The 21718-nt window shown below is 43.7% G+C and overlaps 1 protein-coding gene across 3 annotated transcripts in view; it reads right to left on the bottom strand.

The window, feature by feature from the left end:
• XPO6 (exportin 6) overlaps positions 1-21718 on the bottom strand; it is a 106957-nt gene that overhangs the window by 61016 nt on the left and 24223 nt on the right. For 2 of the 3 annotated variants that reach the window (XM_005894511.3, XM_070362885.1), the window contains exons 2-5: positions 9318-9408; positions 6200-6312; positions 5036-5233; positions 1474-1633 (exon numbers count right to left, since the gene is read on the bottom strand). In XM_005894511.3, coding sequence (XP_005894573.1) covers positions 1474-1633; positions 5036-5233; positions 6200-6312; positions 9318-9408 — 562 coding nt within the window. The remainder of the gene's footprint in view (positions 1-1473; positions 1634-5035; positions 5234-6199; positions 6313-9317; positions 9409-21718) is intronic. The other variant, XM_070362886.1, reaches the window with a different exon arrangement.

Here is a 21718-nt window from a genome sequence, read left to right as displayed (position 1 = left end):
TCAGTTTTGCCTGCACATGAAACATGACTACCATAACTCTTACTCTTAACGCATTATCTTTCTCCGCTAGTAGCGCACACACTACAAGAGGGCAGGGACTATGTTTCAGCACTCTTTGTATCTCCTTACAGAACCTGGTACATAATAAGATCATAAAAGCTTTCGAAAACATTTTGTTCTCAAAACATTTAATATTACAACGTGGAAAACTTTGAACGTATCATGCTAAGTAAAAGAAGCCAGACATAAAAGATCATGTATTCTGATTCCATTTTTGTGAAAAGTCTAAATAGGAAAATCCACTGAGAGGTAACAGGGTCGGGGGTGACAAAAACATTCTAGACAGCGCGCTAGTAGTGCAGCCTTGTGAGTCTGTTAAAAATCACTGAGCTGTTACACTTTAAAATGGTAGATTTTATGATACGTGAATGACATCTTGATTCAAAAACGTCAATGTCCACACAAGTAGGACACAGATATCAGACATGGTCCCTAACTTTAGAAAGTTAACATCTAATTGCGGGTGTCAATAAATATCCTTCAATGAATAAATGCTCTGAGGTCTGGGTTTCCTCCTAGAGATTTGGGGAAGGATGAGGGGGCAGGGGGCGGGGGGAGTGACAAGTTTAGTTTTTAATCAAGCACTCTGACAACCAATTTTAAGTGCCCACCACATGCTAACCACTTCTGTTAACACATGCCAAAAAAAATAAAGTTCCAAGAAGCAGCCTGGGTCAAAGAGCTAGAAATAAAACCCTTCCCTTCCCTACACTATTTTCTCCAGCAGCGTGGCTTGGCCTCACCGCCTGGCACAGCCCAGAGCCACAGGTGTCTCGGAACCCGCAGGTCCACCAGTAGCTCAGTAGGCATGGCCTTCACCCTGCTGCCCTCATGACACCGGGGCTCCACTCTCTTCCTTGCCGTCCTCTCTCATTCTGCAGTTTGCTTTCTATTTGTTGTTACTCTTCGCTCATCATCACAAGGCTCTAGTACAACAGACCAGATGACAAAACAAACGCCATATACAGCTCCAACCTGGCGCACTGAGCTCCAACTCCACACCTGGGCTCACTTCCCTGCTCCGTATTTGAAACGTTCACATCTTCCTCCTCCAACTTCTAGTGATTTAAATTCAAATTGTCTTAAATAAAGTGCCTGCCACCTGCCTTACTTTTAATGCAGTCATCAGTATTTCAGTCACCTTCCCATGACCCGGTCTGTATCTCATTAATCACAGCTATCATCAGGTTCAAGTAACGGGAGACTTTAAAAGGAAAATAAATTACAAACATTTTTTTTTAGTTCCTCCCATGTGCCAGACACTGGGCTGGGTGCTGGGACTACGGCATCACATTCTTTCTGTCTTCACGCTCCGTCTCGGTAATAGCTAAAGCTCAAGAACTCTGAGTTCCAGGGCCACACTCGGGCGTCTGCAGGCAGAACTCTGCCTCCTGGCGCCACCCAGCCACTCACCTGTCAGCAGCCCGAGCACCGTCTGCACCTGGTCCAGCAGGAGCTTCCGCAGCTCCTCCTTCCGAGCCACGCTGAGGTCCTCACGGGGACAAGCCAACTCTTCCGAAGTTGTCTTCAACATGATCAGCCCGAGGGGAGTTGTCACGGGGGACTGGATCAACTGCCAGGAAAAAGTCAGCTCTGAGCAGAGTGTCTGGCTAATTAAGGCACAAAGAAGGCTAACTAATGGTAAACCAGCTAAGGACAGTTGTTCCTTGGTATCCTCAGGGGGCTGGTTTCAGGACCCCTGTGGATACTAAGGCAAAAAAAACAATCTTTCAGATGGTTTAATCAGAAGATGGTATAATGGTGAAGTTGATTCCAGAACCAGTTTGATCTTGTTTACTCATACCTGAAGAAATTTATCATCATTATCAGAAATGTCAGCAATGGAGCACCAATGGTTTTTGACATGGCTTTCATGCCTCTGACTGGTTGTCATGCAAGGATAAGCAGTGAATAAGACAACTGGAAAGAATTTTAAAGATCACTTAGTCCAATTCTCACATTTCACAAGGAAAGAAATGGAGTCTCACAAAAGTGGCAGGAGTTGCTAAAGTCAAGGTAATTTGGAACAAAAATCACCACCTCCTGGTTCAGTGTCCCTTCCACAAAGGGGTGTTTCGAAGCCATGAGGACTGCAAAAGGTGAAAGGAGTCATTTATGAAGGGTGGGCAGAGGGAGGTAGTGGGGAAGAGAGGAAGACAGCTACCCTTTTGGAATCTCCATGAGCACCTGACCTAAAAGGGCTCTTCCAAATTCTCATTTACAATCATTAATTAAATCTCATGGGCAGACAGGTAATGTCTGTTCTTCATCAAAGGAAATGATCCCGCAGGCACTGTCTCGCGCCAGGGGTCATCCTCATTGCTGCCGACAAGACTCGGCTCTCTGTCTGCCTCACGTTCCATTGCTGCTTCACACAAGACACACCACTGACCAACCCACAAAGGCAACCACTCAGACCCCCTCTTCCGGGTCCTTTCCATCTCCGTGGACTTCCCGGCTCCCTCTTAGAGAACATGGAGAGTAACCACAAGTTCTTTCCAACTTGGAGAGAAGGCAAGTGTGTCAGAGAGCCAGCAAGCCTCTCGCCTCTTAAGCCCCAACTCCAGGCTCCTGCCTGCTGCCCTCCTCAGGTCTTTTGCACGGTTATTCCCTCTGCCTACAACGCTGTTCCTGTTCCCTGGATGCCTACATGACTCCCTCCATCACCTCCACTCAGGTTTCTGCTCAGATGTCTGCTTCACAGAAACGGCTTTCAGGATTATCCCTCTAAATAATACCCCTGATATTTCCTCCTCTTCACCTGATATTTAGTTTGTGCACAATACTTTTATTAACTACCTGAAAGAAGTTATTTGCTTATTATTTGCTTATTGCTTACTGACACTTCCCCCTTGGGATTATAAACTCCATGAAGGTGGCTATTTGTTCACTACTATATCCCCCCATAGGAGAAGGCAATGGCACCCCACTCCAGTACTCTTGCCTGGAAAATCCCATGGATGGAGGAGCCTGGTAGGCTGCAGTCCATGGGGTCACTAAGAGTCGGACATGACTGAACGACTTCCCTTTCATGCATTGGAGAAGGAAATGGCAACCCACTCCAGTGTTCTTGCCTGGAGAATCCCAGGGATGGGGGAGCCTGGTGGGCTGCCATCTCTGGGGTCGCACAGAGTCGGACACGACTGAATCGACTTAGCAGCAGCAGCAGCAGCATATCCCCCCATGACGTGCTTAGTTATTCGTATTGATACGTGGCTGGTATTCAGAAAACAGTTTACTAAATGCATGCATCTGGATGTTCCTAGTGGTCCAGTGGTTAATAATCTGCCTGCCAACACAGAGGACACAGGTTCGATTCCTGTTTCGGGAAGATTCCCACATGCTGTGGGGCAACTAAGCCCATGTGCCACAACTACAGAAGCCCAAACAGCCTAGAGCCCGTGCTCGGTAATAAGAGAAGCCACGGCAATGAGGAGCCCACACATCGTCACCTAGAGAGAAGGCCTCACTCACTGCAACCAGAGAAAGCCTACATGCAGCAACAAAGACCAAAAATAAAACGTTAAATGCTAATCTCAGAAAAAAAATTTTAACCGATGCATGAATTTTCTTTACAATATCAATGCAATAAATCTCTAGACACATGAATCACCATACAAAACAAAATAGTACTGAGTGAAGAACTGCTGTGCCACTTTGAGAGGCAATCTGAGAAAAGCAAGATGGATGCTGCTGCTGTTTTTTTTAATTGCTGTATCATTCAAATGGTTTGTAGGGAGAAGCAGTCAAACATTAGAAAGTGCTACTGTTCAGGAAAATTCTGAACCTGTAGTCACTGAGACTATAACCAATTTTCAAAGACTGTTATTGCTATAATCTGTACATGATACCCATTTTCTGCACACCCAAGACTGCCTCAATAATATAAAAACACTTCCAACTTTATCACAGGAGTCAAAGAATGAAAGCATCTCCCCCTTGGCTTTTAGGGCCCATCTATTCCCTGATGATTTCCAAATCCTGAACCCAGATCCACATTTCCTAATGTCTCACCTGATGGACGCAGAAGCAACATACAAATCTTAAATGTATTCTCTGCGAAACTGAACACACCATCTTCTACCAAAACCCATTTCCTCCTCCTCCATCCCTGGCCTGGAAAATCTACCATCTGAGCCAGAAACCTGGAAGGCAGTCTAGCTTCCTCCTCCCCACATCCTCACAACCCAGTCCCTGCCCAAAGCCTCGTGATTCCGCCTCCTCCGCTCCCCACCAAGGTTCACCAGGCAAGCCCCAGCTCGGCTGAGGCCCCTCAGTTCACTCGATGTCTCCAGCAGCAGCCTTCCTAGCCTCCATTACTACCTCGCCCTTCTGCCACCCAGAGTTCACACTGTTGCTAGAACCGTCACTCCAGCATAAAACTGTGACCACATTGTCTCCCTTTTCCAAACTTTTCCTCAGTCCTCAAGAAAGGACTGTGAATCAAACACCGATGCCCTCTGCGAGAGCAAGGCCCTTCCTGCCCTGGCCCTGCCCATCAGCCCAGCCTCTAATTCTACCACTTCACCACCTCGCATCACCAGCAACACTGGAAACTCAACACTCAGCTCCATGAGTCTAAATGCCGTGTCACCACCACACTCTGCATACTCCACTGCTGTCGTTACATATTGTGGGGTAATTATTACTTGCACAGCAATCTTCCCACTAAACTATAACTTCATCCTGGCACCCAACACCTAGAGCGGCACCCAACAGGGCTTCCAATATTTGCTGGACAAAATTTCACGAGAGGTTAGCACAGCAATTGGGGCTCCCCATCCCCCACCTTCTCCACTGCACCAATGTACAACCCATCTGGAGAACAAAGCTTAAGGGAATGAGCTAATCAACCCCACAGAGCCCTCACCACTGCAGGTCTAAAAAAGTCTTAAAATGCCTCTTCCAAACAGAAAAGAATCACTCCTACAAACAAATTATTTGCAAGATCAAGTTTCCCTAAGTATCTCCTTACCTGTAAAATGTTAGTAAAAAAGTCATGGTAGAACATGGGCCAATCTTGACGGCCAATGTCAACAATCACTTTGCAGAGCTTATTCCGGATGAAGTAAGGTAAGGTTTTGTGGTGAGCCAAGAGGAGTTTGGGCAGGCAGCTACGGATTTCCATCTTATCCTGAGATGGGACCCCAAGCCACATTTTATTGATCAGGTTCTGAAAAACAAGCACACGTCTTTTAAGTTAACAATCTACTGCTGGCTAAGTGGGAAAGAATCCACCTGCCAATGCAGGAGACGCAAGTTCAATCCCTGGGTCGGGAAGATCCCCTGGAGCCAGAAACGGCAACCTACTCAAGTATTCTTGCCTGGGAAATCCCACGGAAAGAGGAGCCTGACAGGCTACACTCCATGGGGTCGCAAGAGTTGGACACGACTTAGCAACTAACACAGAACAAACTGACTTTCATCCCACAGCAGCTGTCTCCCTCAAACAAGAAACTCGGCTTTCAAACAAAGGCTTGGAGCAATTTGGCAATGACAATAATAAAATATTCAAATTCTATGATACAACAACTTCATTTCTGGGAAAACTGGCAACATAATCTAATGGAAACAAAAAAGGGCAGGTACAAAAACTTTCGATTACACTATTGTCTCTGTTAAAAAACAATGGCAGAAACAACTGTAACGTAGGGGCAGGAGAACAGTTTGGTGAGTAAAGGTATGATCACTTACAGGAATATCACATAAAGGCAAGTGTAGGGAGGGAGGGGCCGAGTGCACGTGGCATGAGCAATGTGATCTTATAATTACATTTTTTTTAAAAAGTATGCACTGGAAGACAATGATTGGAAGAGAGTTGACATAAATGAAGATTTCTGTGGTTGGGATGGTATAATGGTAACATTCCTCCTCCCAAACTGCTTTTCTTTCATTATCTCTTTTAAATAATAACAGGGAAGAGAAAATTATATGTTACGACAGAAGACCTCCCAACCTTACCCCATCTTACCTTCTGGAGTCAAGGAGAGAGAATCCTGACAAAGGCAGCACGTGGGAAGAAGTCCCTGCGCTTATTCCCCAACCATGTACACATCAAAAGTGAAGTCCAGCGCCAAGGACAAGGCAATGTGACTACAAAATACTCTTCAGAATAGTATAGAAGTATCTGACAACTTACCTCAAAAACCGTTAAACTGTACATCATTACATAGTCGTTCCTAGTGCTGGAGAGAAAATACAGGCAGAATCTCCAGGCTCCTATTTGCTGAGCAAAGTTATTAAGAAGTTCCTCTGGAAAAGTTAAACAGCAACAAAAAAAGCTATGAAAATACATGAAATTAATACAAGGCTGGGTTGTCCTATTATTTTTTTAAATGCCTCTCTCCACACAAAGCAATGACACCAAAAAAAAAAAACAAAAAACAAAAAACTACAATATCCAGCTGACTCTTTAAGATAGAAAGGACAAAGCATACAATATTTTTCTGACCCTAAGGTGACCATGAACACTGAGTCTAAAATACCAATAAATAACCTAGCTATGGACACTTTCTTAGGCAGAGAAACTTTCACTGTTGAAGTGCTTAACCTAGTGAGCGGATAGATAACTGTAAGAATATCATTTTTGCCTTATAAATGATGGCTGATTGGTAACTTATTTCCTCTGGGGTACAGCTATACACACATATATCTAGATAGATAGAAAGATAGATTAAGATAGATATATCCACGCCACTCACTCAACACTATTCTTACATACAATTACACACACACAATGACAGCTAGAATAAGAAAAGAAAAATTAAGACTAATGTTATAAATACAGGACTGGAAAAAATGGAAGAGAATTCAAGATGGCTAACTCCCTTCATGTGAGTTGGTTTTATTTTAAAACACCACCCAAAGAGTTGGAAGTCGGTAAATAAAGAGTAGCAACCATGGGAGTTTCCAGGAACCCTGTCTACCTCAAATCACTTGGAAATGGTTTTCTTCCTCCTGAGGCTGCTGGACAGACAGCACCATTAAGAGTCTATCACCGTGCTTCGAGACATGCTGCCCATAAGTCATATTTTATGCTGTGTGTGTCATAAAATATAACACAAAGTGGGTAAAAATACAAAGGCTATGACCCCGAGAGATTCTCAAAATCCCCTGGAAAAGCAGCGAGCACAGCAGCCCATCCTGATCCTACAGTCACTGCTCTGCCAACGCCCCACCACTGAGGCTAAATGCACCAGGGCAGTCTCATTACAAATCCCAGAGAAGCAAGCGTATGGTGCCTTCTTACAATAATCAGGCAAACCTTCCATGTACCCCAGAGGTGAAGTCCAACCAGAGACAATAACCTCTGACTGGAAATGAGGAGCTCTGGGCTCTGTTCTAGACTCTATCACTAACCCGCTGAGTCTAAGCCCAAGTGAATCCCTGCTACTCATTGATGCTTCAGCCTTCTCCACTTTTAAAAATGACCAATCTGTCTCCAGAGGCTCCCTGCTATCAGCTCTGTCTCTAGAGCACTAATAACACATTTCTGGTGGAGGATGGGTGGGGCCCCTATAATAAAAGGTCTCTCCCCTTTTCCCCACCTAGCGTGGAAAGACTGTAATTTATTGTAAGATATCAAAAAAGAAGCAAGAAGTGGTTCCAGCCCACACACTCAAATAAAGCTACGGAGACTAGGTACAAAGAGAACTGAACTAAGGCATGCCTGTTACTGAGCCCCCGGATTCCCTTTAGCCAGCATTTAAATTAGACATTTGTAGCATCTGGTTATTTAAAACTACTTTAAAATCAGATTAGAATACAAACATGCTAAAATGATACCACTTTTAATGCATGAACACTGAAGATGAATAACATTTGCACTGCAAACTGAAATTTAAGAGAAAAACAAAAACATGTCCATTATAAGCTAAAAACAGGACTACAGAGAAATCTGTGTTGGAATATATAACAGATTGATTTAAGGGAAAGATCCTTCACCTCCTTTGGTAAAAATCACCAATGATGTTTTTACTGTAAGGTACTTTGGTAGCATAAAACTAATAAGGGGCTCACTCTGGGAGCAGGAGTTGCATCAACACAACTGAGTAATAAGGGAACCTAGGGGAGCAAGCAAAGGGGGTCTTCTGAGCCAGGTGCCTGACCATCCACTGGGCCCAGCTTCTGTCAGTACCCCCCATTGATAAATGCTCTGGTTCCCTATAGCACACTCCCTTAGAAGAGAAAGGCATATACAGGGGAGGTCCAAAAGAGACCACCTCGTTTAAAATGAAAAGCGATAAGAAGGTGCATCTCCCAGGAGCTGATGTGATGCTCAAAGGATGCTGCAGCCAAAGCTTCACTGACTGGCCACCTGAAAATCCTAACCCTAATCAAGCTTTGGACCAAAGGCAGAAATCGGCCATACCACTGAGCTGGCTAACATAACTTAGAGAAGCCACATGGGCCAGAGAAATGGCTCTACAGAGTCCTGCAGACACAGAAAAAGGCCTCCAAGGAAGTGAAAGCAATGAAGGTCAGTGCAGAGCAGCCAGACATGCAGGGGCAGGCCTGCCGGTTTGGATCAGGAAAAACAGTTTTCATCTTCAAGTTCAGGACTTGGAGACACAGAGAGAAAGACTACTCTAGGACCAAAGTACAGCATGGCTCTGAAGCAGAGATCTCACACTTGAATACCCTTCTAATGTACAGCATGCTTTAATGAATATCGTGCATGTAGATGAATATAAAATTTAGAAAGAGGTTCTAGAAGGCGCTGAGATTCCCAGAAGACCTGAAGTTATCATACGTACATCTCTCTGTTGTTTGAAGCTTTTGTTCAACAAAAGTTGCAGAAGGAGAGGAATAACAGTGGCGATAAGGAAAAAGCAAGAACTGGAGGTAACACCCGTTAAAGGATCTCTGGGCACTAGGTAAGATTTCAGCTAGACTTCTACACACCAAAAGTATGATTGTTTTAATGCTTTTTATGAGATTTTTTTTTAATTAAGTCACAGAATTCTTGTAAAAGTTCAACAATGCTGAAATCAAGAGCAAAGCAGGAGAAAGGGTTTCCACATATGGCCAAAGGAAAGAAAATCCATCACTCTGGATTAAAGTGGGCTCTGCTGACTACATCCATTGCAGCTAGGTTTATAGATCCCACCAGTCACTGACCAGCAGGACTGGAGCAAAAACAAGCCAGAACTCAAGGGGAAAGATTCAGGCTTGACCAGTCGAGAGTACCAACTCCTTCCTGCCCTCTGGGGTCTGTTCGTTATAAATGACTCTTTACAATTCAACACTCCACTTACCTATCTCACGTTTCCTTTCATTGGTTGTACAGTCATGGAAAAACTCTGTCATCAGACTTTCCAATGCCCTGAGAGAGGCTTCTTCAGATGCCTAACAAAGGAATTTGAAAAAAAAATCAGCAACTGTATTTTCAGTTCTATGCTCCTCAGTTCCGTCCAGGTCACATTCAACAGTCATAGTAATTTACTTCCTCAAAACATCTTGTCAACATTCTTCAGATGCATGATATAAGCCAGAAAAATTGCAGGGAATTTCCCACTTGGCTCAGTGCCCAAAGCTTTAGAATACTGTATATATTCATACTACTGTGCAATTAATTTTCAATTATTTATGCTAAGGAAAAAGGGAGCAATAATTTAAAATTTAATTCTGGAAACATATTAAAAGCAAATTAACAGTCCCTGATTTATTTTAGACTGAACAGGTAGAGTGAAGAGATTCAGGGAGGTTAGGGTGCTTTATAGACTATCCGTCAACAATATATCTGCCCCATGTCTGAATTGCGTGTGTTAGTGACAGTCGCTCAGTTGCGTCCAACTCTTTGAGACTCCATGGACTGTAGCCCGCCATGTTCCTCTGTCCATGGAATTCTCCAGGCAAGAATACTAGAGCAGGTAGCCATTCCCTTCTCCAGGGGATGTTCCTGACCCAGGACTCAAACCTGGGTCTCCCTCATTGCAGGTGGATTCTTTACCGTAATTTGAGCCACCAGAGACTACTGGCCATATTCTGACTCAGAACAACTGTCGTCAAACTGCCGCATGGATATCTGGGGGTTTTCAAAGGGACTTCAGGAGCCAAACATGATCCCTCAACTCTCAATCTCACATGAGCCACCAACAGAGATTAAGGTGCAGCTAAGAGCCAAGCAGAGCAAGGACTCAAAATAAGAGCACCTCCCAACTACAGACCCGCAGAGAGCCCTACTCTCAACTGAACCACTCCAGTGGAGAATGAGAAGAGAGGGGCCCGAGGCTCCCCCAGGGCTCCTCCTCTCCCTTTTCCATGCGGAACCCCAAACCCACTTCCTCTTCTCTTACTGAAGGCAGGAACATCAAGCACAGCAATGAACTTGAGTCTACACTCCTCACATAACCAGTCTACGACAAGGTGAGCGCTGGCAGGCCCTTTGTGAATCTTCACTGGCATTAACCTACCATGAGATGATCAGGAGACTACAGCAGTTTTGATTGCTTAATCGTCTATTAATTTCCTCCTTTCCACCCACCTTTCCCATATCCTCTCCACTACCTCCAGAGTGAGAGCTGACCATTAAAACTGCATTTTAAGGGAACTTTCCTGGTGGTCCAGTGGTAAAGAATACACCTTGCAATGCAGGGAACACAGGTTTGATCCCTAGTCAGGGAACTAAGATTCTGCTGCCAGCCCTTGGGTCGCCAACTACTGAGCCCATGGGCTCTGGAGCCCTTGTATCACAACTAGAGAGTCTGTGCGCCACGACGGAAGATCCCGCCTGCCGCAAATAAGACCCATCACAGCCAAACAAATAAACAGATATTTGTCTAAAAACTGCATTTAAAACAAGTCCACATTCAAATGTGTCATGTATCAAACTGTAGTATTAGCAGGGGCCTCTACTTGGTAACTGGCTTTGGAGGAGACTGAGGAACTCGGGCCATTTCTGTGGGTGAACCAGCACTTCTTAGGACTGGTACTAATGATACAGGCTGAATCAGGCTGTATCAGCCCATCTACACCAACCAGCACATGTAAACACGCCGTACAGCACACGGGGCCACGTTCAAGCAGTGCCAGGCACAGCTGTCCCTCCCGCGCTGTGGGCATGGTGACAGCCATGCAGTGAGAGCGCAACTCTGACACGTGGAGTGATGGACTACTGCTCAACAGTTCCAGCACTTGCGAATCTGAAGGGCTTTCTTGTCTGAATTTCACGGTAAGTATTAGCCCTCCATTCCTTTTTCAAACCAATACATCAGTTCAACCAAGAAAAATTACTGGATTGCAAGCTGCTTAATTCTAAACTACACAATTTTTTAACACAGAAATAACCAGAATGTGCAACAAAAATAAGACTGCAATGTGTGTGTGTGTGTGCTGATCAAAATGGTCTCGCTGTTCTTACTGGCAGATTTTCTAAGTGTTATAAATTCAAATTTCAAAATGAATTTATATAAATAAAAGAATGCTTTGGTCTGCTTCACAGATCAATTTGGTGTGCATTTCATCTGAAAAAATGATCTTCTGTTTTTAAAAGTTTGTGAGAAGATTTGAAAGAACCAAAGGAAAATCTATGTTACAGTAACTTTTTGGCAAAAAAAAAAAAATAATAACCATAAATCAAGACATATTTCTTGAACTAAAAAAAGCCAGCTATTTAGCTAAAATAAATCAATAGTTTTCTGGAGCCAAAATAAGTTCCTGAACACTAAAGACACATCTTCAAGTCACACCTGCTTCACAAGTGATTCTTTACTTTTTGGCCGAAGCATGCAGCTTGTGGGGTCTTTACCAGGGATAAAACCTGGGCCCCCTGCAGTGGAAGCGTGGAGTCTTAACCACTGGACCACCAGGGAATCCCTCCACAACTTATTCTTACAGTGAACCACACCAGCGTAGACTAGAAAAAACTTGAACTCATCACATTCCGGCTGTCAAGGTTTATTTCAGATGGGTTCTTGAGGCAGAAGTTCATAAACTTGACAATCACTGGCCATATATCAAAGGCTGCTGAAGCAAGTTTCTGCCTCCACAGAAAATCCATCTCTGTCTCCACTCCAGTCCCATCACACCCACCCTCCTCACAGCTCCAACCCAAGAAGCTAACACTCCCACAGAAAGGGGAAAGATGAGCACCCACCAAACCATAGCATGTGCTATATGAAAATGGAAACCTCCAAAACCTAGTGACCCAGTGCCGTCACCGGGAATTTCTCAACAAGGACAAATAACGTGCTGCCTGCATTTTCAATCACTTTTCTAACTGCAAAAGGGATACCTACTCTACAGGGTGTTAAGGGGATCAAATGAAACGCTCCATGTTAAGCTGCTGGGTAAACTCCTAGGAGCTATCTAATTCCCGGTATGCCTGCTATCGTTTTTATTTAGTCCCAGATACAAATCAAAGCAGACCAAAGCAAAACAACAGAAGTATTCAGGCCTCCTGTGAAACTGGAGATTCATGCCCTAAGGGGTTTGTCCCAAACATATTTAATTTAGTGGGGCTTTTCTAACTGGATTTCAAAACGCAACTATTTTGAGGGGAAGGAAAGGAGGTTGAGACTTTACTAGGGTCACACAGTCAGAACAGAGATATAAAGGATAACATTCAAGACCTGCAGATGATTGAAGGGATATTGGAGAACTATCCCTAACTGGCAAGATGGCCAGTGGACCCCTTGCCAGTTGTTTTAAGCAGGTGGTGAAGCCAGAATTCAGACAGCAATGGGTTAAGAAATTAGTGAAGAGGAACTCAAAAGCCTCTTGATGAAAGTGAAAGTGGAGAATGAAAAAGTTGGCTTAAAGCTCAACATTCAGAAAACGAAGATCATGGCATCCGGTCCCACCACTTCATTGGAAATAGATGGGGAAACAGTGGAAACCGTGTCAGACTTTATTTTTCTGGGCTCCAAAATCACTGCAGATGGTGACTGCAGCCATGAAATTAAAAGACGCTTACTCCTTGGAAGGAAAGTCATGACCAACCCAGACAGCATATTCAAAAGCAGAGACATTACTTTGCCAACAAAGGTTCACCTAGTCAAGGCTATGGTTTTTCCTGTGGTCATATACGGATGTGAGAGTTGGACTGTGAAGAAGGCTGAGTGCCAAAGAATTGATGCTTTTGAACTGTGGTGTTGGAGAAGATTCTTGAGAGTCCCTTGGACTGCAAGGAGATCCAACCAGTCCATTCTGAAGGAGATCAGCCCTGGGATTTCTTTGGAAGGAATAATGCTAAAGCTGAAACTCCAGTACTTTGGCCACCTCATGCGAAGAGTTGACTCATTGGAAAAGACTCTGATGCTGGGAGAGATTGGGGGCAGGAGGAGAAGGGGACGACAGAGGATGAGATGGCTGGATGGCATCACTGACTCTATGGATGTGAGTCTGGGTGAACTCCGGGAGTTGGTGAGGGACAGGGAGGCCTGGCGTGCTGCGATTCATGGGGTCGCAAAGAGTCGCACACGACTGAGCGACTGATCTGATCTGATCTGAAGCACATGAGACTACACTTTCAAGTAATAAAAGGACAAAGAAATAAAACCAAGCACCCTGATGTGCTAGGAAGAGAGGTTTCAATTCCCAAAGGCTATTCAAGCACTGCACTGATTAACCGACGAAGAACATTCAGAATTCAGACACACCTGACTGCTTCCCATCCTGGACACGATTTAAGACCCAGATCTTAACAGAACAAAAGAACGAGGTCAGCTAAAAACCAAGCAAGGCACATTCCACACACAATAAAATTTCAGTTACATGCAGGTATAAAATATAAGAGGTAAAACAATAAAGCTTCTAGAAAATATAGATCATCCTCATGACCCCGGGGTAGGGAAAAAACTGTTGAAAACACTAAACACAAAGAAAAAGACTGGTAAATGGAAATGGTCATCAAATGGCACCATGAAGAGAGTGTAAAACAAAGCCACAAAATGGAAAAAGATATCATCAATATGGGTAACAGCATAAAATAACTGCTACAAATCAATCAGGAAAAGATAAATGACTCAATTTTTTTCAACAGGCTAACAGTTATAAAAGAGGATACTCCAAAAGCTGATACATAGAACAAGTACTCAACCTCATTAGTCATCATAGAAATGTAAATTAAAAACAATATAATGCCACAAATCTATTAAAACGGCTAAAGTTTAAAAGACAGTAACAGGTAGTGCTGAAGATGCTGCTGGTGGGACTATAAACCGGTATAACCATTTTGGAAAATGAACACATGCATACTTTATGACCCTGTAATTCTACTCCTTGACAATATAGCCAACAGAAATTTGTACCCCACGAAATGTACACAAATGTTCACAATACCACTATTCATAATATCCAAAGAGTCCAAAGAACCCAATGTCCACCACTAGTGGGATGGATAAGTTGTGGTTTATTCATCAGGAAGATGTTATAACAGTAGAAACGAATGAATATTGCTTCATACAACAACATGGGTGAGTTTCACAAACAAAGCTGAATGAAAGAAGCCAAGATGCATCCAACCTTCATTATTTGTTTTATGCTAACTTTTAAAAATGAGCAAAACAAATCCATGGTGTTACAGAATGCATGCGTGCTCGGTCGCGTCCGACTCTGCGACCCCGTCAACTATAGCCTGCCAGGCTTCTATGTCCATGGAATTTTCCAGGCAAGAATACTGGAGTGGGTTGCCATTTGCTCCTCCAGGGGATCTTCCTGACCCAGGGATCGAACCCATGTCTATTGCGTCTCCTGCATTAGCAGGCAGGTTCTTTACCACTGAGCCACCTGGGAAGCCCTATAATCAGAAGAGTGATTATTAGCCTTTGGGGAGGAGGGATTCTGGGATGCTGGTAATATTCTATTTTCTTGACCTGAAAGTTACAAAAGGATGACTGCTTCATGCACTTGGTAAGTACATACACACAAGTCTTGAAACTTAAAAGGAATACTTATTTTTAACATTCAGGTTGGTGTCTGCAGACTCTGATATTAGAAACTGTGTTTTTTTCCTCTAATAGCACAATTATTAAGAGCAGTCTGGGGACCCAGAGATGAAGTCTGAGCGTGAGACTCCTAAATTCCTAAGAATCATCACCTATTTCTCCTCAAAGCTGCAAGGATGACAACAGAAAGTTACAATTCCATAAGTCTGTATTTCCCTTAGACTTCCCTCAATAGCAAATTTATACAGGATGGTGAATTAAATGTGGCTCATAATACACTCGTGGAGACCTATGTACATATCTAAAAAAATCTTTTCTGTCCCAGAAAGAGTTAAAATCTGCCAAGTGGAGCTTTCAACTGTTCCTGCCTTAACTTTATCTGCCTTTTTATGGCACTGCTCATGGTCTAGCAATTCAGAGACTATATGACTGATTTATTTATTAAGTCAACCAAGACTCACAATTACCTAACAACTTACAAAAAAATTGAGAGAAGGGGAAGGTCCACATAATTTGAAATCTTCTGACTCTTCCCCACTTCCACTTCTACCAGGCCCTAACCCCCTCCTGCCTAGATTAGTGGAACTTTTTACCTAGTCATCCTGATGTCAGCTTTCCCAATTCCAATTCCATCTGTACTTCCCTACCAGATAAATGCTTCTAAATAGCCACTTTCGGCCCCAGTTAACCTAAATCTAGCTTTCAAGAGACTTTATATCTGGACCAACTGAGATGTTCAGTTAACTCTTCAAAAAACAATCTCAATATTCACTAAGTAACGAATACTGCATTAGGTCCTTGAGATACAAAAGACTGTCCTTGACTTCCAAGAACTGGAGATGGCCTAGGGAGCCCGGGCGGGGCGGGGGGCGAGGGTAGAGACTATGGGGCCGGTGGGGGTGGCGGGGAGATGTAGAATATGATGCTTTATATCCTACAGTAGTGACATATGGATAAATAGCTTTAGGAGCCCAAACAGAACTCTGAGAGACACAAGGAAAGCTTCACAGAGATGACAAAATCCTTAGGGATTTGAAGAATGCAGACGTTTACTAGGAGGAAAGCATGCCTATGCCTGATTCACTGTTACTCAGCACAGTAAGCCGTCACTCTGGTCTGAACACTCATGGTCTCCAGAACAAACAGCTATTCCCACCCTGCATTTGCTCCTTGGTCAGGTGGCGCTAGTGGTGAAGAACTCACCTGCCAATGCAGGAGATATGAGAGACTCGAGTAGGATCTCTGGGTCAGGAAGATCCCCTGAAGAGGGGCATGGCAACCCTCTCTAGTATTCTTGCCTGGAGAATCCCATGGACAGACGAGCCTGACAGGCTACAGTCCATAGGGTCACACAGGGCCAGAGAAAACTGAAGCAACTTAGCACATACGCACAACTTAGCACGTACGCACAGCAATTCACAGTTCAACCTTCATGAAATTTCTTATGAAGTTTTCAGTACAGATCCCTCCCTTGTTTTCATCTTCTGTATTTCCTTGTAAGCGGTATCACAGAATTTTGCCCATGGCAGTGTTCTCTGCTCACTTCAGAATGGAACCATTAAAGAGCACAAGCTCTGGTGTCGGGTTCCTCGGGTTCAAATCAGAACACACCTCAACCTCGGCCTAGTTATTTAACCTGTCACTCTTTCTCCTCTTACGCACAACTGGGAATAATAAGAAAACCTAACTCATGGGGTTGTTCTGAGGATTAAAGAAAATAATCTGTGTAAAGCATGTAGTAAACATAATGCCAGGAATAAAGGAAGGAGGTGAAGTCACATCTCTACCTGTTAATAATTCATAGATGCCAGGCCTCTTCCTCTAATGAGAACATAAAACTGTCTGGAAAGAGATTCTGCCCAATACGTTCCTACTTGCTGTAACAGCCGGCACGGTTGCAGTAGTAGTGTCAGTCGCCGAGTCGTCTCCGACCCCGTGGACTGTAGACCACCAGGCTCCTCTGTCTGTGGGATTCACCAGGCAAGAGTCCTGGAGTGGGTTGCCATTCCCTTCTCCAGGGGATCTTCTCAACCCAGGGACAGAATCTGGGTTTCCCGCATTGCAGCCAGATTCTTTACCATCTGAGCCACAGGGAAGCCAGTACGGACTGGCACTCAAATATCTTACAGACCGAATTCAGGAGAGTAAAAGGAACAAGTAGACTGTTGATATCAGTTTTCGTTTCTCAGGAATAATGGTAATTCTTCCAAACTCAAGATACATAAAACTGTGCTTTAATTTCCCCCTTTGAAGAGCTCTGATCATAATGACTTTTGCTCACAAGCACCCAATGATTAGGTTCTGAAAACCAGGAGATTGCTAACAATTTATCGTAAAAACACTGAGACTGATAATGGATAATACTGTGCTTTGTCTCCTAAGACAAGACACCTAGATGACAGTTTTCTCAAATCCTGATAAATCTGCAATGTTTTACCTAAGTGCCTCTAGAACACCCCTCTGTAAAGCATAACCTTTTTATAAAATTGGTACTGGGAAAAAAAAAAAAAAAGACTCTTTCTTTAAAAGAAGGTTGTTAATCAAGCTTTTCGTCACCTTTGCCAAGAGCTACATTTTGTCTGTTCTTCAATGAGGTGAATCACATGAGCCTTCTGTACTCAGGCTGATGCTTCCTTGATAGTAAACCTAAATATGAGGGCAAGCATGCAGCAGAGTCTGAGCTCAAAGACTCCTACAGCAGATCCAGAACATTTTACTACTCCAGTTGCTTCTATCTAAAGAAGGTTCTGGAGAAAAGTGATTCTATATTAACTGCTGACCAAGGTTAAAAATAAAAAGTATGCAAAAGACACCTGGTGTGTTAATAAGAGATTTCATTAGCAAAGAAATTCAACCTCATGTAAACTCTGGAAGCTAAGAGGATTACCACGGATGTCTAAACTCTCAAAAGAAAATTCACATTCTTCCCTGCACCCTTCACCAGTGCAAAGAAAACTGATGAGGGAAAATCTCCTTGGCCTTTAGGCCTGCATATAAACATGAGATGAAATACGAAGCTTAAAATAACACACAATGGAAATCAATGTGACATCCATCCATCCATCCCGTCCTGCAGGCAGTTCAAAACGCCAGGAAGCACACCAGGGAAGACCGAGGCAGGAGAAGGGCACGCAGAACAAGCCTTCTCACCCTTCCCACCACTGCTCTTTGTTTTTTACAGGACAGTGTCTGCAGATTGAGACACAGACTAAACAAACCATGGTGAACTAGAAAACCTATTTTATTTCTCTAAAAGCAAACTGGTGAAACCAGTTGAATCTTCAAAGTCTAACACACGGGCTGCTGAATGCTGAGGTAACAGATACATAGTGAAGTAATTTATATACAAAAGTTGCATGGCAGGGGTTGGGGGGGAGCGGGACATGTATTCTACTGATGGAAATACAAGGAGCACCACACCATGTTCTGGGAAAACAAAGCCCAGGCAGATGTACTTATCACAACTCTATGAACACGTGTCTGCAGCTAACTACTGAAGTTATACATGTGCCCACAAAGGCTCCTGGCTGTCTCGCCTACAGCTTAAACTGAATGACATTTGCCCTTTGAGAGTAACTACAGACATAACTTTGTATGAGATCATCATGCAGATACTTAATATTTGATTAAAACATATACTGCGGCTACATCTAAACATATTTCTAACCGTTAAAAAGCACCTTTCTGCTTTAGTCTAAATCTACCATAAAGTTGATCAACGGCAAGACATCCCCCTCTCCCGGTCCCAGTATTTCTTGGGTCTGCAGAAAGTGCCCAGTCAGATTCTGTTTCTTCCATGAACAAAAGGCTCTGTTGACAGCTGAGGACTGGGAGTGAGGAGCAGTATGACAGCCCAGCGTCTGGGCCAGAAGCCCACTGGTCCCACCGCGGTCACGAGAAGTCAAAGCAGTGTATTCTGTCCCCACGGGAACCAATTAGAGGAAACATCTCGTACCCAAAAGACAGTGTGTTTTATATCCGGAAAACCTTATCCCTGTACTACTGGACGAGCTATAAAAACAAGAGGCATCAATTAGCTACGAATGGACAGGTGCACTGGTTTCAAAAATGTCCAGCAAATCTAAAGAAAACCACAGAGTCATCACAAGTAACTCATACCTGATTCTAGACTAGATACTGCACTGGAGGGGGGGAAAAAATGCTATAAAGAACTTAATTTGGCAAACTGACAAAATTGGAATACAGATGGTAGACCAGATAAAACTACTGAATCGATGTTAAATTAAAGTTGACAGCTGCACCGTGGTTATGTAAGAGAATATTTCTATTAGGAAATACACTATATTGGGGCAGTGGACATGACACAGGCAACTTACTCTCAAATGATTCAGAAAATATCATGTGTGTGTATGTATATGCATATATACACATATATACTAGATACACACAGAATAAATGCAAATAATAAAGCAAATACGGCAAAATGTTAACAAAAGCTGAGTTTGTAGAAAGAGTGTTAAGAGTGTTCCTGGCACTACTCTCTTTGCCAGATTTCTGTCAGTTTGAAATTTTTCCAAATAAAGTTTTTTAAAATCTCGTCTGTTGGATTGGTACGCTCCATCTTGCTCCACATTGCTCCAAGTTAGCTGGTCAAAGAGGAAAGAAAAAGTGAGAAGAGAATACAATAAGGGAAGAAATTATTTTACTTTCTCAGATGCCAGATTTATTATCTCACACTGTTTCTGAAAAAGGATAATACCTAGGTCAGATATTAAAAATTTTGCATCTGCTGGTTGGACAAGAACCACATCCCACTAGAAGCTAAAATACATACAATTTATATTGTTATTTATCTATATTCTAGTCAGAAGGCTTTAATTAGACAGCCAAAAAAGCAAATGATAAAAACAGTTATTCTGCAACAAACTGTCTAAAATAAATGAGTAATACAGCTAAGACTAGGCTGTCTCTTCACAATCCCATCTGCTTCTCTTTCCCAGGTACATATCCCAGGAGAACAAATGTTTACATCTGCATGTGGAGTCAATTAAACTCAAAAGATACTCACTGAGCACATTTTAACACAAGGCATGCTACCATGAATTCCTAAATCAGGACCATGGAATCTTGAGAGAAATAAAACAAACCCCAAAGAACAGCAAGTCAACCTCCTTTTATAGATCAGGAAAATAAAGCTCGGACAGAGAATCTTGCCCAAAGTCGGCCAGCTACTGGTCAAGTCACCGGGCAGGGCCACCAGAGTCCCTTCCCAGCCGTAGCTCCTCTACCCCTTAAACAAGCGCAGAGGTGTTCTGCTCCAGGAGCTGGAGGGATGCTGAATGACCGGGTGTTACCCTGCCTCTGATGAAACCAGGAAGTGGATGGGTGAGGGGCTGACGAGCCACCGTAAAAACAGGCGGCAAGTGTGAATCACAATTACCACTGCAGCTCCAACCTAACCGATTCCATCTCACTGCTGCTGCCACCGGAACTGTTTAGGAGCAAGTCTCCTGCAAAACCCATACCACGTGCCTCCTAAATTACTCTGGAACAGAACTGGCTTTTTAAATAACAGTTAAAATAACGTTTGAAATTTTGGCAAACATCTCCAGGCTGTATTACAGAGTGCTGGAATCTGGGAGAGCATAATCACTTCCTTTGCCTCGCCCTAGTTCTATCCATCGATATATAATCACTTCCTTTCCCTCACCCTAGTATTATCCATTGATACATAATCTCAAGAGACGACGTACAGATCAAAGTCTAATGTCCTCCTCAGGATGGGCAAAGCTGCAGCCTCCTTCCTGTTCTGAACTGTCCTGGCCTGCCCAGGTCCAGCCACGACAGGAAGGCAGGACACAGAGCAACATGAGCTTCTCCTGCGGGGAGGCAGGTGAAAGGCTTGAAAGCTGGGTGGTTTTGATGCAATGACTTTCTACCCGGTAGATGCGGGCCATGTTGCTAGGCTCCCCCCCACCACTCACTCATCATAAACAAAACAGTGATCAGTCTCTCCTGTGGGAAGGAAAAAAAGCGAGGAGGGAGACACAGCCCGGAAGAATGTGCTCCAGTACAACTCCCACCTCGGGTACAGATGACAATCCCCCAATGGGCACCAAAGCAGGAATGAAGGGACACAGAAAAGGAGCTCTTTACATGAGAAATGACTGAACAGGCTTCATGCGAGCCAGTGCTAACACTGAGAGGTCCTTGGCCACAGAGAAAATGCCAGGTGAGAGGCAGCCCCCGCTCCAGAGTACAGCCTACATGACTTTGGGCAAATCCTGCAAGCTGCTGGACAAGCATCCTTGGACTAAACGCAATCAGGTGTGTGTTATGCAGTTGATGATAAAAGGAAAACGCAAAGTGTTAAATTGTTCAGTCGTGTTTGACTCTTTGCAACCCCCATGGACTGTTGCCCACCAGGCTCCTCCGTCCATGGAATTCTCCAGGCAAGAATACTGGAGTGGGTTTGCCATTCCCTTCGCCAGAGGATCTTCCCAACTCATGGATCGAACCCAGATCTCCTGCACTGCAAGCAGATTCTTTACTGTCTGAGCCACCAGGGAAGTTGATGATAAAGCACCATGTAAATGTTAGCTAATGTAGTTATCCCTCTCTCACTATGCGTTACTCTCAGCCCACCCTTCACGTTTGGATTTGCTTTTATAAAGACAAAGTCCCCTAAGTTGTCGTCAGCTTGTCCCTCTCAATACACCCTGCACCACCTTAATACTGTAATTCTTAATTTACAATCAGTCACGTTACTTTAAGGCTCTCAAAGTACCACTGCCAACTGCCCAACGGTG

Source organism: Bos mutus, chromosome 25 (assembly GCF_027580195.1).
Source record: "Bos mutus isolate GX-2022 chromosome 25, NWIPB_WYAK_1.1, whole genome shotgun sequence".
NCBI classification, from domain to species: domain Eukaryota; kingdom Metazoa; phylum Chordata; class Mammalia; order Artiodactyla; family Bovidae; genus Bos; species Bos mutus.
Note: the sequence above shows the minus strand (reverse complement) of the source record. Positions and strands in the feature narration are given on the sequence as shown.